The sequence below is a fragment of the Microcaecilia unicolor genome, chromosome 1 (assembly GCF_901765095.1).
Source record: "Microcaecilia unicolor chromosome 1, aMicUni1.1, whole genome shotgun sequence".
NCBI lineage: Eukaryota > Metazoa > Chordata > Amphibia > Gymnophiona > Siphonopidae > Microcaecilia > Microcaecilia unicolor.
The window spans coordinates 194,470,334-194,487,128 of record NC_044031.1 but is presented as its reverse complement, the minus strand read 5'-3'; the positions used below and the strand labels follow the sequence as shown (position 1 = coordinate 194,487,128).

At 44.6% G+C, this 16,795-nt stretch overlaps 1 protein-coding gene across 1 annotated transcript in view; it reads right to left on the bottom strand.

Annotated features, from left to right (window-relative positions):
* Nucleotides 1-2,290: 2,290 nt before the first annotated feature.
* Nucleotides 2,291-16,795, bottom strand: part of PDCD6IP (programmed cell death 6 interacting protein) — a 203,604-nt gene continuing 189,099 nt past the window's right edge. Inside the window, 1 exon segment of the mRNA XM_030203495.1 lies at nt 2,291-3,060. Within this exon segment, the coding sequence (XP_030059355.1) occupies nt 2,904-3,060 (157 nt within the window). The 3' untranslated portion in view covers nt 2,291-2,903.

Here is a 16,795-nt window from a genome sequence, read left to right as displayed (position 1 = left end):
AGAGAGAGTGAGTCTGGGTGTGAGTGTGTTTGTGAGAGAGTGTGTGTGTGAGAATGAGAGTGTGTGCAAGTGTGTATGTGAGACACAGTGTGAGAGAGAGTGTGTGTATGAGACCAAGCGAGTGTGTGAGTGACTGTGTGGCACATAGAGAGTGAATGTGATACAGTGTGAGACAGAGTGTGTGAGAGTGAGAGTCAGAAAGACATTGTATATGAGAGAGAGAGTGTGAGCCGTGCCCTCCCAATCCATGGCCATCTGTCCCCTGCCCCCTCCATTCATCCTTTTCCAGCAATTCCCCTCTCTCCCTGAGCCCTGCCCTCCCAATCCATGGCCATCCATATTTCTCTGTCACCTGCCCCCTCCATTCATCCCTATCCAGCATTTCCCCTCTCTGCCTGAGGCCTGCCCTGCAATCCATATCCATCCATGCCCATCTGACCCCTCCATTCATCCCTATCCAGCAATTCCCCTCTCCCTGAGTCCTGCTCTTCCAATCCATGCCCATCCATGCTCCTCTGTCACCTGGCCCCTCCATTTTTCCCTATCCAGCATTTCCCCTCTCTGCCTGAGGCCTGCCCTGCAATCCATATCCATCCATGCCCATCTGTCCCCTCCATTCATCCTTATCCAGCAATTCCCCTCTCCCTGAGTCCTGCCCTTCCATGCTCCTCTGTCACCTGGCCCCTCCATTCATCCCTATCCAGCATTTCCCCTCTCTGCCTGAGGCCTGCCCTGCAATCCATATCCATCCATGCCCATCTGTCCCCTCCATTCATCCCTATCCAGCAATTCCCCTCTCCCTGAGTCCTGCTCTTCCAATCCATGCCCATCCATGCTCCTCTGTCACCTGGCCCCTCCATTTTTCCCTATCCAGCATTTCCCCTCTCTGCCTGAGGCCTGCCCTGCAATCCATATCCATCTGTCCCCTCCATTCATCCCTATCCAGCAATTCCCCTCTCCCTGAGTCCTGCCCTTCCAATCCATGCCCATCCATGTTCCTCTGTCACCTGGCCCCTCCATTTTTCTCTATCCAGCATTTTCCCTCTCTGCCTGAGGCCTGCCCTGCAATCCATATCCATCCATGGCCATCTGTCCCCTCCATTCATCCCTATCCAGCAATTTCCCTCTCCCTGAGTCCTGCCCTTCCAATCCATGCTCATCTGTCACCTGGCCCCTCCATTTTTCCCTATCCAGCAATTGCCCTCTCTACCTGAGGCCTGCCCTGCAATCCATATCCATCCATGCCCATCTGTCCCCTCTATTCATCCCTATCCAGCAATTTCCCTCTCTCCCTTAGTCCTGCCCTCCCAATCCATGCCCATCCATGCTCCTCTGTCCCCTGGCCCCTTCATTCATCCATTTCCAGTAATTCCCCTCTCTCCCTGAGCCCTGCCCTCCCATTCCATGCCCATCCATGCTCCTCTGTCCCCTGCCGCCTCCATTCATCCTTTTCCAGCAAGTCCCCTCTCTCCCTTCCATGACCCCCCCCCCTCGCATCCATGCTCCTCTCTCTCCCATGTCCCAGCCTGGCCCGCCCTCTTCTCCCCCCCCCCTTCGCATCCATGTCCCCCCCTTCGCATCCATGCATCCCTTTTTTTTTTTCTTCTTCGTTTTAACTTTACCTCCGTGGCGGTTCGTGCAGCGAAACGTCAGGGAAGGAGGCGGCGCTCCCGACGTCTTGCTTTCCCTTCGCTGTCTCCCGCCTTCTTTTGAAGGCGGAACACAGCGAAGGGAAGGCTAGACGTCGGGAGCGCCGCCTCCTTCCCTGACGCTTCGCTTCCGGATTTGTTTGGTTTGAGGCGAGGGCGGGGCAAAGACGGCTGGCTGGCTTGAAGGCTTCACACCACGAATCCGGCGCGAACCCTTCAGCCTGGGAGTGACGTCAGATGGCTTCATGGCTTCAGGCTTCAGGCTTCAAGGCTTCAAGGCTTCACAGAACGTTGTCCTCAGAACGTTGAGGGTGCGTTTTATATATTGACATAATAGAAACTGAATATAAAGCGTACCCATTTATCATAGTGATACTTCAAAAGATACAGCCACACCCTACATCTTTGCGATTCTCACTAGCAACACAAAAGCAACTCATGGCTGAGCAAGAGCAACTCATGGCTGAGCAAGAGACAAGTCTACTGATTACACTGAACCATTATATAAATGTGAGTGGGATAGCTTCAAAAGCACCATATGTTTCATAATTACAATCAAAGGCAAAACATATCAGTGGAATGTTTAAAAAAAGAAAAGAAAAAACAGTTTATGCAACAAGAATTGACCCAAGGCAATTTGAAACTGTTGTAAACAGCTTGTGTTTATTCTTTTGATTTTTAAATCATCATATGATTTACAATGCTTCAATTATTGAACAAAACTAGCATACTGAAACAAAATCTCAAGAGGAGCATATGTACATAAGAACTTCTCCTATTTAGTGACTATGTGAAAAGTGCTTAGTACTTTTGGCCTAAAGAAAGAAAAAATAGAGAAGGACCCCCCCCCCCCTAAACTCCACGTGGTAGTTCTGCAATATCAGAGTCCATATGTAATTAGAGTTCCATATCAAAATGTCTTAATCGCTCTTGCTATGAGAGAAAAAAAAGAGATAGTTCTAGGACATATAAACAGGCTTGAACAGCTTATACTTTTTAGGGGTTTTTTTTTTTCTCAGTTGTACACACTGTGCTGCAACTTAATGCTGATCAACTCTTCGAGAGTTTGTACTGCAGCTAAAGTCCCAGAAAAACATTAGTGCAATCAGAGGTGAAACTGGAATACAGCCTTTAGAATTTGGACAGAGAGTATAAGTTGCATACCGTACAGTACAATACAATAACTGCAGCTAAACCTTAGTAAGCTTATTGCAATTTTCTCTCAATTTAGCAAGCCTAGCTTCTTCAGACATCTCACTGTTGGGGGTAATAAGACTGCTGGGGGTAAGGATAGCCAGGCTGCTGAGGTCCAGGATACGGTGCTTGTCCAGGTGTTGAATACATATATGGCATGTTTTGCTGTGCATACATGTATGGATTATAAGCAACTGGCATTGGCATGCCGAAATACCTGTTGAAAAGAAATATTTTCAAATGTGAATAGAGACACCCATTGTTTCATATAGCATTGTTGTTCCCCTGTAGCAGGTATTTGCCATAGACAGCAGGATTGATCAGGCACACAAGTTGGTGATGTCACCACAAGCCCACTGGGTGAAAGAGCTCAGAACATAAACAAAGTTTTAAGCATGCACAACCCTTCCTGAATGTAGTAGTTTATTCATCTCCTCAGTTCCATAGCTCAAGAATGAATAGAACTCTCAGGGAGGTGGGAAGGATTGTGTACCTGATCAACCCTGCTGTCTACAAAAAAAAAATCTATTTCTTTATTTATTTGCTGCACTTATATCCCACATTTTCCCACCTATTTGCAGGCTCAATGTGGCTTACAAAATATTACAACAACATATACACATTATAGGATGAGAATTTCAAAATATAGATACAGATGGGTACATAGAATATCATAGCAATCATATTAACGGAGTAATAATTTTACAATTGTTACAAATAAGAGTGCATAAGTAAATCATATAGGATTGGAAGTGGATTGAAAGATAAACATAACATAATGATATCAGGACAAGATATAATATTCAGTCATAAGAATGTAATTAAGATGAACAGATAGGAGGGTTCCTTAATAGTTGCAACTGGAATAATTAGGGAGTCAAATCGTGGAATGTGGAAGGGGTGTCATCTCCAATTAAGAGACAAAAAAAATGTTAATTCTTTCACCACCAAAAAATTGATGTGGCATTTTTGCAAGAAACACACTTATCTTTAGAACCTGGTGGGTGGGTTCACTGGTAGGAAAGCTGGTGTGCTGATTTTATTTAGGAAATCGCTTGATCTTCCAGTACACTCAGTCAATTAGGACAAAGAGGGTTGCTTTGTGCTGGCGTGAGTGACTCTTAATAAATACCCACTGATTCTCTGTAATGTCTATGCACCCAAATCCTATGATAAAAAGTTTTTTGCAAATCTGATTAATGTTTTATTGCCCTATGCAGATCAAGATATTATTGTAGGGGGGGGGGGGGGGGGGGGGGGATTTCAATTTAGTTTTTGATCCAGCTCAAGATCGTTCAAACCCTACTGGGGATCAGAAAATTCACCCGACTCGGGGGGCTGCCTATACTGTGTGACACCTTGGACCTGGTAGACACCTGGAGAGTGTTTCGTACAGGGGAATACTCACCTTTCTAGAGATCATGCTTCCCAATCCAGATTTGATTACCTACTTGTGACTCGCTCTTTTTTTTAAACATCTTATTATTTCAGAGATAGGCCCTTATGGTGTTTCAGACCATGTGCTAATTGGATAATGTTTGTCAGCCGAAGGTATGGACTTTTCCTCCAGGAATTTGTCCAAACCTTTTTTAAACCCAAATATGCTAACAGCTGTTACCATACCCTCCGACAAGGAGTTCCAGAGCTTAACTATTCATTGAGTGAAAAAATATTTCCTCCTATTTGTTTTAAAAGTATTTCCATGTAACTTCCTTGAGTGTCCCCTAGTCTTTGTACTTTTGGAACGAGTAAAAAAAATCGATTTATTTCTATTCGTTATACACCACTTAGGATTTTGTAGACCTCAATCATTTCTTCCCTTATCCGTCTCTTTTCCAAGCTGAAGAGCCCTAACCTCTTTAGCCTTTTCCTCATACGAGAGGAGTTCCATCCCCTTTATCATTTTGGTCGCTCTTCTTTGAACTTTTTCTAATTCCGCTATATCTTTTTTGAGATACGGCGACCAGAACTAAACACAATACTCAAGATGCAGACGCACCATGGAGCGATACAAAGGCATTACAGAAGCAAGTGAGGCCTTAATGACATCTCTGCCTGCGTTAAATACTCTTATTAAACCAAAGGGCAGTAAAGTCGATTACTTACTACAAATCTCAGTTGTACTTACATGGGAGTAGATGTGGCAAATTGCTCTCTCACTTAATAGCCCCGCACACGGGTCCTTCAGCTGACTGATGCTAAGAATTATAGGACTACATCTGACAAAAGCTATTAATGACATCTTAATTTTTATGCTAGCTAATCATCTTGGGAGGATTCTTCCGCATTTGGTGGAGGAATCCCAAGTGGGTTTTGTATAGGGCAGGTCAGTGTCAAAAAATGTACGTAAGATCTTAGCTTCATTAGAACTAGCTCAACACCGTAAAGCTCCTCCTCTTCTAATTAGTTTCAATGCAGAGAAAGCTTTTGACAGTTTATTGGTCATTTTTGTTAACTGTTACAGGCTTATATCTCTGGGGGGGGGGGGGGGGGGGTTCTCGATGCACTGCAGGTTCTCTACTCAAATCCACTAGCAACTATTTGCGTTAATGGACTCTCTTCCCCACCATTCAGGATTTATCGAGGTACACGCCAGAACTGCCCTATTTCCCCTCTTCTATTCGTGTTAGCACTTGATCCATTTATTTGAGAATTGGTTGCTCATCCTGAAATCCAAGGAGTGTCCTTTGGAAAACAGATCTTCAAGATTTCTGCATTTGCAGATGACTTATTAGTCCATCTTACTAATCCTCAGCCATCATTAGAAGCGTTACTTGCTCTATTTCAGGAATATGGTGACTTTTCTGGTTTTCGCCTTGGCTTTGGCATCTACGGATACTATATGTCAGGTGTGGGTAGGTGAATTTCCCTCAAAATGAGCAACACAGTCCTTTCGCTACCTCAGGATCCATCTTTCTATGCATTCGTTGGAGTTGTATGATCTTAATGTTACCAGACTTCTATATTCTATTCCGGCTCATTTGTCTAACTGGAAAACACTGCCTTTGGGGTTGCACGGGAGAACTCATTTATTCAAGATGGTTGAATTTCCTAAATAATTATATATGCTTCAGATGCTCCCTTTTAGACTGCGTAGGAAGGACTTACATATTTTGCACAGAGGGTTATCCTGTTTTTTGGGGGGGGGGGAGGGGGAGCCTAGGCTGCCTTTGTCTTGCTTGCTGGGATCGTGGAAACAGGGAGGTATTGGGCTTCTGGATTTATTTCGACACAATCAAGCCTGTTTGGCAAGACATTTGGGAGACTGGCTGTTTGACAATGAAAATTTTACTCCTCTCAGACCGGAACGCGAATTTTTTTCCCCTAGCCGTCTTCTTTTTTTAATGCAAGCACCTTATAAGGATTTACCTCCTCAGTTTAGAAATAGTATTTTATTGCGCCTTTTATGAGACCTATGGAAGGCCCTCTCGAAGTGAAAGAAGATCCCCTCTTATCCATCCACTTTATTACCTATTAGAGATAATGCCCAGTTCAGTCCTGGAATGGATAATGGTACATTTCGAAGATGGGAAACTATCACCATATTAGATCATATGTTACAACCGGATGGATCAATGATGTTACTGAGTGAGTTAGGAGACGGTCAACTTACTCACCTGGCCGACTATTTTGCTTATAAGCAGCTTCACCGTTATATCTCCGCTCTAGATAGGTTGGCATTGACGGCGGGTCATTGGGATCGGGTATATTCATTTTTCACACTGGATCATAGCGATCAATTCTCAGTCTCCTCCCTACACCGAGCATTGTTTGCGGTTGCCTCTCCTAATCAATATCAGCCAGTTGTGGCCTGCTGGGCAGAAGACCTACACAGATCACCGGATTCTCTAAACCTGGCAATACTGGCGGCTCGAATCCCATGCCTTGCACAGGCAGCAGATTAAAAAGAATATCAGTTTAAGGTACATCGTGTGTATATTTCTGAAACTCAATTGTTTCACATAGGTGGCATTAACACTCCAGTTTGTCTCAAATGTTCGTAGAGTCACAATTCTTTTTTTCATGCTTTTTGGGAATGTTCAGTGATTCGCCACTTTTGGTCTCAGCTGGTCCATTATCTGGAAGGGGTGCTGAACTCGGTTATCCCACTCTCAGCAGCTGGCTTTTTATTAAAGTATGAGGCATTTCCCTTTCAAAAGGAAGGGGGTCATGGTTTTATAAGCAAGGCAGCCCTCTTGGGTAAGAAACTTATTCTCAGGACTATGCCAGTCCGCAACCCCCCCCCCCCCCCCCCCCCCATCTTTTTGGGTATGGCGGAGTTTGTTTCATCAACATTTGTTATGGGAGCATAGAGGAGCTGGGATGTCTATCCAGTGTAAAAAGAGCTTTTTGAAGATCTGGGAACCCTATATTTGTTCGCGGTCCCCGAGAGCTCATAGTTTCATTGTAAACACTTTACAGAATCGCAGTTGGGTCTGTCTGTGGGAGGGAGAGAGAGATTTATTTCCCCCTTTACTACTACTTATCATTTCTATAGCGCTACTAGATGTACGCAGCGCTGTACAGTTGAACATGAAGAGACAGTCCCTGCTTGACAGAGCTTACAATCTAATTAGGACAGACAAATAGGACAAATAAGAGATAAGGGAATTACTGAGGTGGGGATGATAAAATAAGGGTACTGAACGAGTAAGGGTTAGGAGTTAAAAGCAGCATCAAAAAGGTGGGCTTTTAGCCTAGCTTTGAAGATGGCCAGAGATGGAGCTTCGCAGACCGGCTAAGGAAGTTTATTCCAGGCATATGGTGCAGCAAGATAAAAGGAACAGAGTCTAGAGTTAGCGGTGGAGGAGAAGGGTACAGATAAGAAAGATTTACCCAGTGAACGCAGTTCCCGGGGAGAAGTGTAGGGAGAGATGAGAGTGGAGAGGTACTGAGGAGCTGCAGAGTGAATGCACTTATAGGTCAATAAGAGGAGTTTGAACTGTATGCGGAAACGGATAGGAAGCCAGTGAAGTGACTTGAGGAGAGGGCTAATATAAGCATAACAACACTGGCGGAATATTAGTAGTGCAGCAGAATTTTGAACAGATTGAAGAGGAGAGAGATGGCTAAGTGGGAGACCTGCGAGAAGCAAGTTGCAATAGTCTAAGCAAGAGGTGATAAGAGTGCGGATGAGGGTTCTGGTAGTGTGCTCAGAAAGGAAAGGGCCAATTTTGCTGATATTACAGAGAAAGAAACGACAGGTTTTAGCAGTCTGTTGAATATGTGCAGAGAAGGAGAGGGAGGAGTCAAAGATGACCCCAAGGTTACGACCTGATGAGACAGGAAGGACGAGGGTGTTATCCACAGAAATAGAGAATGGGGGAAGAGGAGAGGTTGGTTTAGGGGGAAAGATAAGAAGCTCAGTCTTTGTCATGTTTAGTTTCAGATGGCGTTGAGACATCCAGGCAGCAATGTCAGACAGGCAGGCTGATACTTTGGCCTGGATTTCGGCTGAAATTTCTGGTGTGGAGAGGTAGATCTGGGAGTCATCAGCGTAAAGATGATACTGAAAACCATGGGATAAGATCAGAGTACCAAGGGAAGAAGTATAGATGGAGAAAAGAAGAGATCCCAGGACAGATCCCTGAGGTACACCAACTGACAGTGGGATAGAAGTACAGGAGGATCCACTAGAGTATACACTAAAGGTACGCTGGGAGAGATAAGAAGAAAACCAGGAAAGAACAGAGCCCTGAAATCCAAGTGAGGACAGCGTATCAAGGAGTAGGCTGTGATCAACAGTGTCAAAAGCAGCAGATAGATCGAGAAGGATGAGGATAGAATGAAGGGGGCGAAAGCCAGATTGAAGTGGTTCAAGAATAGCTTGAGATGAAAGAAAGTCAAGGCAATGGCAGTGAACAGCATATTCAAGTATCTTGGATAGGAAAGGGAGGGGGAGATGGGGCGATAGCTGGAAGGACAGGTTGAGTCCATTGATGCTTTTTGAGGAGTGGTGTAAGTACGGCATGTTTGAAGGCATCAGGAACAGTCGCAGTGGACAGTGAAAGACTGAGGATATGACAGATAAAAGAGATGACAGTAGGAGAGATAGTGTTAAGTAGATGGGTGGGAATAGGATCAGAGGAACAGGTAGTTAGTTTCGGGGAGGAAATAAGATGTGTAGTTTCCTCTTCAGTGATTTCAGAAAAGGAAGAAAAGGAGGCAGGGGTTGGAGGATTGAGAGAATGGACTAAGGGAAGGAGAGGTGGAGGTGACCTGGTTGACAATTCACATTTAATCTTGTGAACCTTATGAAAGAACTCAGCCAGAGTCTGGGGGGCAAGTGAAGGGGGGGAGGGCTTGGAGGTGAAGGCACTTTGAGGAGAGAGTTCAGTGTGGCAAAGAGATGTTGAGGGTTTGAGCCAAGAGCGAGGGCCCTGGGAATATCGGTGTGGACCTTGCAATCTCCTCAGAGAGGGCTGTGGTGATATGCAGAAGGGCTGCAAGTCCTCTACAGCACCTGGTGGGAGCACTGGGCACCTAGAGCGGAGACCCTGAGTGGATCTGAGTGGACCTGGGAGTCACCCCGGAGAAGGCTGTGAGGATATACAAATGAGCTGCAAGTCCTCCACAGCACCTGAAAGGCAGCCGGTGGGACAGCTGGGCACCTCTCAGCTAAAGAAAGGCTTACCAGGGGTTAGGCCGAAGCCAGCATTCCTCCTCCTGAGGGTCACCCCTTTATCAATTTAAGGGGTTCTGGGTTTGGGTACACTTTGGTGGGTACGAATTATCTGGAACTCACTTATGCCCTGTGTGACCACACAGGGTTGTAATTGGGGTTTTGGTTTAGGGTTTGGGAAGGGAAATGGGATCTGTACATCTTGTCAAGTAGTACTTAGGCATTGGTAGGAAAATTTTGAGGATTATATTTCTTGTTCTTGTCTATAAGGATGTCTTAAGATAAGTGGAAAGGGGTTGGACAGGATGGTGGAGATAGATGGGTAATAAGGATCAAGAGGCACGGACACTGGGACATTTGCTATGCTCTGCTGGAGCCAGTCAAAAGCTCATCCCTTGCTTTGACTGGGGAGCATCAGGGGCCTTAGGCGCATGCCACTGACGAGAAGGAATGCACTGGAGGCGAGCTTGTGAATGTGGGATGAGAGGAGGAGGTGTACCTACACCTCTGCGAGCAGTAGTCACCCCTTATCGACTTCCCAGAAGATCGATGTCGATACAACACGTGACGTCAATGCCAACGCCGACATCAAGGATTTGGACCAGGCTCCAAAAATCCTCTCCCGCTGAGCCTCTCTGGCCAACTGGGTCTTTTTCTTTATATGAAGACACAGGAAGCAGGGCCTAGGCACTGAACACACCAGAGATGGTCCAACTACACTGGGTACAGCGCTTAAAGCCACTGGGAACCGAAGTGCACATGAAAGGAAAAGCCTCTGCAGCCAAATAAAGTGACTCTATGGTGCCCCAAAAAGGGGTAAGGCATCAGAGAAAAAGAAAGGGAAATGCGGCTGAAAACAAGGCCTAAAAATGGCCCAGTGACATGGAAAGAACTAAAACAATAAGGGAAGGAGTCATCCGAACAGGGAAACAAGGAAAGGGCAGAGCAAAAAATACAACGAAAGGCACTCAAAAAAGCTCTAAAGAACAGCAGAAAAAAATGACCACTCTTCACTGCGGTAGAAAAAACTGTGGCAACCGTGCTCTCGTGGTGGGCAGGAAGGCAATCACGCATGCACAGTGGAACTTGTCTCACGCTCCACAAAGATCTCAATCGTTTGTCATAAGGACCGGACTGAGCAACGTGGGATCGCATTACCAATACGCGAGAATAAACAGACATGCTTGTCCATCATTTTTCAAAGAAGAATTTGGGAGAAACATGAATTGAACAAATGGAAGCAAAAAATCAAAGATGTTTCTAAAAGGAGAGTCATTCTATAATATCTAGAATGAATGCCACAGACACAGCTCTTCTCAGTTTTTCTGGTAGACCTCCCAAGCAGGCTTCTTCAGGCTCCACAAAATTCCACATTTTCCCCCCTTTCAATTGCACATCTGGCACTTGCATCATTTACAGCAATACCCGGGGCTCTTGGTCAACAGGTGCCTCCAAGTCTATGCTTTTTCTAGATGTGATACTGTCGAAGTTCCAAAGCGAACTGCTGCAAGCTAGAATTTGATTCCAAATTTAACAGGTTTGATCACTATCTACTAGATAAATGGACACTGCTTTAGTAAGAAAAACACACTCATCAACTCATGTTTTCACCTGGCTTGTAGCAAACAAAGCAATTATTATTCCTGGAGAAATTCTGTGCAACTGTAGCGTAGAATTTACACAGAATTCTACACTTCTTGTATAGAATTCTATTAAGTGCTGGCATCGGGTCTCTCTCCCCCTCCCCTGCAGAGATCACACAGCAAGAGGAGGAAGAAATAAACCACTGCAAGTTACCATGTTCTCCTCCTCTGCTAACTGAAGGGGCTGAAGGGAGATCTTCAGGGTTCACATAAACAATCGCTCTAAGCCACCAGAGAAGGAGGAAGTGACCCAATGGGCAGCAGTTCATCCTCCTCCTGCCACGTGATTCCTGCAGTGGTGAGGGAGACCGCAAATGATCTCTGCTGAATGTGCCATGGGGAGAGTGAGAGATGAGGCAGACCAAAGATGAATGTGCCATCTTTCCCATGGGAAGAAGGGGGGAGGGCAGAGCAATAGAGGAAGGTGAGAATGCACCCTGGAGATTGAGGGAGGAGACAGTGAAAGCTCAGAATGCACCATGGAGATGGGGGGGAAGAGCAAAGAAAGCAGACAGCGTACCATGAGGATGAGAGAAGCAGCAAAAAAACCCCAAGATTGTGCTGTGGGGTGGGGGCACAACAAACAGAGAATGCCACTGGGAGATCAAACCTGATGGTGTGCCATGGGAAGAGTGAGGGACAGATACATTGTTAGCTAGGGATGTGGCCCCAGGGGAGGAAGAATGAGAGGTGAGGGCATTTGCATGTGGGAGAAGACTTTGGGAGCAGATAAATTTAGGGGACTTGCTGGGAAGCAGAGGGAGAGAGAACTGCAGTTAGAGTGAGAATGGGAACTGGGAAGGCTGGAACTTGAGAAGGGAAAAGGCAGGAGGTAATCTTAGGCATTATGATGGGGAAATTCTGCACAAAAACACCACAAAGGAAAATGGTAAAATATTAGAGCAGAATTACCCAGAAGTAAATTATTAATGAAAGAGGTCTGACACTAGTGCAAATTTATCTGTCTTCAACCAAATTGATCTGGTCTATTATGTTAAACTGCATATATTATAAATTTTTCTGGAATCTAATTTGTAGCATATTACCAATAAAATAATCTGGGTCCCCATACAGTTAACCAAAAACTTTCCATGGAAAGGCTATTTATGTTGTAGGTGCCATATAAAAATCACAACAAAGGCATCAAATTCCTCAAAAAAAAAATTATCCAGTTGTCATCTTGAAAGTTTCCTTGCCTCGGTTTCAATTTTTTTACATGACAGAGGATAGTTTCATCGATAAGCAACCTCATGTGCTTTATGTGTTACCTTTTTTATTTCATACTTGATGTAGGGCATTTGATCCAGGAGTTTCTTGATGTATATTTTGTTCGGTCCATCTTCCTAGAGCAGAAGTGCAGTCAATAGCGTTCCATCAGAACCAGCTGACTTTTTACAGCTGAAGAGAGAATGTGTACATTATATGTCTTCCAGCCCATCCAAAAACTTGTACAGATCTTCCCCAACTGGTACTCTCAGATGCATGGGATAGTTGGTTTGCATTCATACTCATTTGCCATTCTCAGTGATGAGGCCTTGAAATATATCCTTCACTTGCCTTAAGACTATCAAGATTGTTCGCTGTTGTCACTACCCAAAATGATTGTGTTAGGCATATCTTCTCAGAACCTGATCCACAGCTATTTGTGCTTTCTTCGTCTAATTTTTCAACCATAGAACTATGTCCACAAGGCATGTTTTAACAAATATAATACAAGGTACAATATTGGTCAAGGACTACAGAGTATAGAAGTTCTAAAAAAACACTGTCAACTAATAGGATAAAATAGAAATTGAGAAGGATGCTTGGTGAGGCTGACAGTGAAAGTAATACTTGGGAAAGTATTCTGGACATTTTGAGGAAGCCAAAGGGAGCAAATGCAGGGTTTTGTAATATTTTGAGGAAGTGGGCTTTTGTTAAACATAATTATATGAAGAAATGGGAACAAGATTTAAGGGAAGAATTTAGTAAATCCCAGGGAGTGAGGATGTTTACAACTAGTAAGATTTCATTTTGTGTTCTGGTTTGGGAAAAAAAAAACTTTTATAAAGTGGTCACAAGAATCTATTTAACTCCAGACAAAATTAAAGAGATTTACCCGAGGACCTCTGACAGGTGTTAGAGGCACTGTGGGGAGATGAGAACATACTGGCATATATGGTGGGCTTGTCTAAAAATACAGGACTTGTGGTCACAACTGATAGATATTTTAAATAAACATGGGCAATAAAGAGTAGGAGAAGATCTGTAGGCACCAGTATACCTCAATAGTGAGAACCATTTCAAAAAGAGGGGCCTGGAGGTGAAAACTTTCATGCCAGAGTGCTCATACAGATGGCTCTTTGACTTTACATCCAAAAATCTTTCTTTTGGGATGGCTAGTGGGGAAGCAGATGAATTGGGAACAATGTGTCCAGGGATTTCTGCAGCCTGGTGTGAAATTGCTGACCAGTGGGGAAATGTGAAAATGCACATGTTATGTCCTCCTGGAAACAGAAACTAGGAACTTTTGAGTGTTATGCAGATCCTGATTGACAAAAGATAATTGTGTTATAACGCTGATGGAGAGGAGCGGCTTCAGATTTGTTTTATATGGGGCAATGCAGACATTTTGTAGTGGGAGAGGAGGGAATTATGGATGGGGACCATTGGTGGTCTGAAGAACCAACAGGCCACTAGCTATATTACAGTAGAGAATTATGGGAAGGGGCGGCTATGGGGGGGGGGGGGGGGGGGAAATGCTGGTAAATAGGAGGGGGGTTTAGGAGGGTTAGGGATAGTTTTGAATTCTAAGTTGTTTGAGCACCAGTTATATGTAAAAAAAATGGTTGGGAGGGGGGAGTACTGAAAACTTTAATAAAAACCTACTAAAACAAAAAATAAATAGAAATTACTGGTATTCACTTTCAGTCTAAGCTGAAGCATCAAAGTGCAAAAGTCTCAACATAAAATCAAAGATTGGAAAAAAAATGCCTAGGATCAATGACCTCATCTGCACTTTAAAGCTCAAATTATTCAGTTTCACCAACAGTTTCACCATCTTCAAACTGAATAGACAAAGACCCACAACCCCTCCTTTTCCATCTTGAGCTCCCCATAGCTAAATTTATCAGACAGAGATCAACAACTGTTCCCACATCAAACAAAGAATTCCCACACAGACTCCACTACTTCACACTGAAGAAAGCCACAGTAAGATGGCTAAAACATCAAAGGGCTCACTTTGACACCTTCAGTTTTTCTATGTGTGACCACTTATATTTTGGAAACTTATGTGTCACATAAAGCACCAATGAATGTGAAAGTCATAGATGCATAACGTGAAGTTACTCACCTGCAGCAGATGCTCTCAGAGGACAGCAGGCCAAGTATTCTCACAGCTGGTGACGCCATCGAATGGCGCCCTCTGCGGACGCCGACTAGCAAAGTAAATGTAGACGTTTCTAGCAGCATCCCACCATGCATGCGCTGGTGCCTTCCTGCACAAAGCGTGAGTGTGGGTCCCTCAGTCTTGTAAAATAGCTAAAGAATACAACTCCAAGGGGAGGTGGAAAGGTATGTGAGAATACTTGGCTCGCAGTCCTCGGAGAACACCTGCTACAGGTGAGTAACTTCGCCTTCTCCGAGGACAAGCAGGCCAGTAGTATTCTCACAGCTGGAAATCCCTATCAGGTTCACCGAAAACAAAAATGCTAGGTCAAAAGGGACTCGAAACATCAAGGCCTCAAAGTCAATTAACCTGAAACTATTTACATACTAGTTATGAAGGTACATCCTTGAACAGAACAAATTCTGCAGGACTATCTGATAGAATTGGCTGTCACATCAGGTATCCTGCTCAAGGCATTAATGACGTGTGAATGTGTGAACAGAAGCAACTTTGCAAAGCTCCTCTATGGAGACTAATTAAGCGGTCTACCAATGTAGCCATGGCCCTGACATGACCCTCTAGAGTCAGCACAGCCTGGGAATACGTGAAGGAGATGCAATCTGCTAGCCAATTAAAAATTGTGCGTTTGCCGATAGCTACTCCCATCTAGTTTGGGGCAAAAGAAACAAAACGCTGGGTTAACTCTCTATGGGCCTTAGGCCACTCCAGATAGAAGGCTAAAGCTCATTTGCAGTCTGAGTTATGAAGTACATTTTGGGAAAAATGTTGGCAGAATAACTTAAGACGGAACTCTGACACCACCTTAGGAAGGAACTTAGGGTGTGTGTGCGGAGAACTACTCTATTGTGGTGAAACAGTGTAATGTAGATTAGCTATCAGGGCCTGAAGCTCAATGACTCTGCAAGCTGAAGTGGCCACCACCAAAAACACAACTTTCCAGGTCAAATACTTCAGATGACAGGAATCAAGCAGCTCAAAAGGAGCTTTCATCAGCTGGGTGAGGACAACGTTGAGGTCCAATGACAGTTGGAGGTTTGACAGGGGGCTTATCAATACCAAATCCCTCATGAAGCAAACTAGAGACTGTACAGAGATAAGCACTAATTGCACACAGATGAACCCTTACAGAGTTGGTTTTCAAACCAGACTCAGAGAGTTACAAGAGATATTCAAGCAGTTTTGTGTAAGGCAAGTAAGAGGATCTAAGGTCTTGCCCTCCCACCAGGTAGAAAACCTCCTCCACTTAAATGAGTAACACCTCTTAGTTGAGTCTTTCCTGGAAGCCAGCAAAATGTGAGAGGCACCAAGGATTCAAATTCTATACTCTTAAAAGGGATCCCTCGTTCTGCGGGATGAGGGTTGGAAACACTCCAATCTCAACAGATCTTCGAAAGACAACTCCAGAAGAGGAGGAAACCAGATCTGCCTCAGACAGTAAGGGGCAATTAGGATCATAGTTCCCTGGTCTTGCTTGAGTTTCAACAAAGTTGAAACTCAAGTATGAGAAGTATTGGAGGATACACATACAGAAGACCCTCCCCTCAATACGGGAGAAAGGCATCCGATGATAATCTGAGCCTGGAACAAAACTGGAGGACATTGCTGTTAAGATGAGTGGCAAGAAGATCCACTGAAGTGGTGCCCCACTCTTAGTAGATCTTGTGGGTCACATCCATGTTGAGTCTACTCGTGCAGTTGCAAAACCCTGCTCAGTCTGTCCACCAGGCAGATGTCCTTTCCTGCTTGGTACATAGTTTTGAGGATCAATCCATAAAGGAAGGCCCACTGCCACATCCCCATTGTCTCCTGACACAAGGGATAGAATCCTGTACACCCCTGCTTACATAGATCATTAAAACCTGCTTGTCAGTTTGAATGAGAATGATTTAGTTCTGTAGTCGATCTCTGAAAACCTTTAGAGCATTCCAAATGGCCCTGAGCTCGAGCAAGTTTGTATGGTATGTCATTCCTAAGCAGACCAAGCCCCTTGGGTGTGAAGCCCATCATGAGCTCCCCCATCCCAGGTTGGATGCATCCGTAGTTAGAACCGTCTGAGAAGGTGGAATTTTGAATGGCAGTCCCACATGTCAAATTTATCCATATTGTCCACCAAAGAAAGGCATGAGTCAACTCTGGAGAAATAGGGATTATATCTGCTAAATACCCAGCTACCCGAGACCAATGGGAAGCTAAGGTCCACTGGGCCTCTCTCAAATGAAGATGTGCCAAGGGAGTGACATGCACTGTTGAGGCCACATCAATCTCAACACTTGCCGAGCTCTGATCTGCTTGCTGC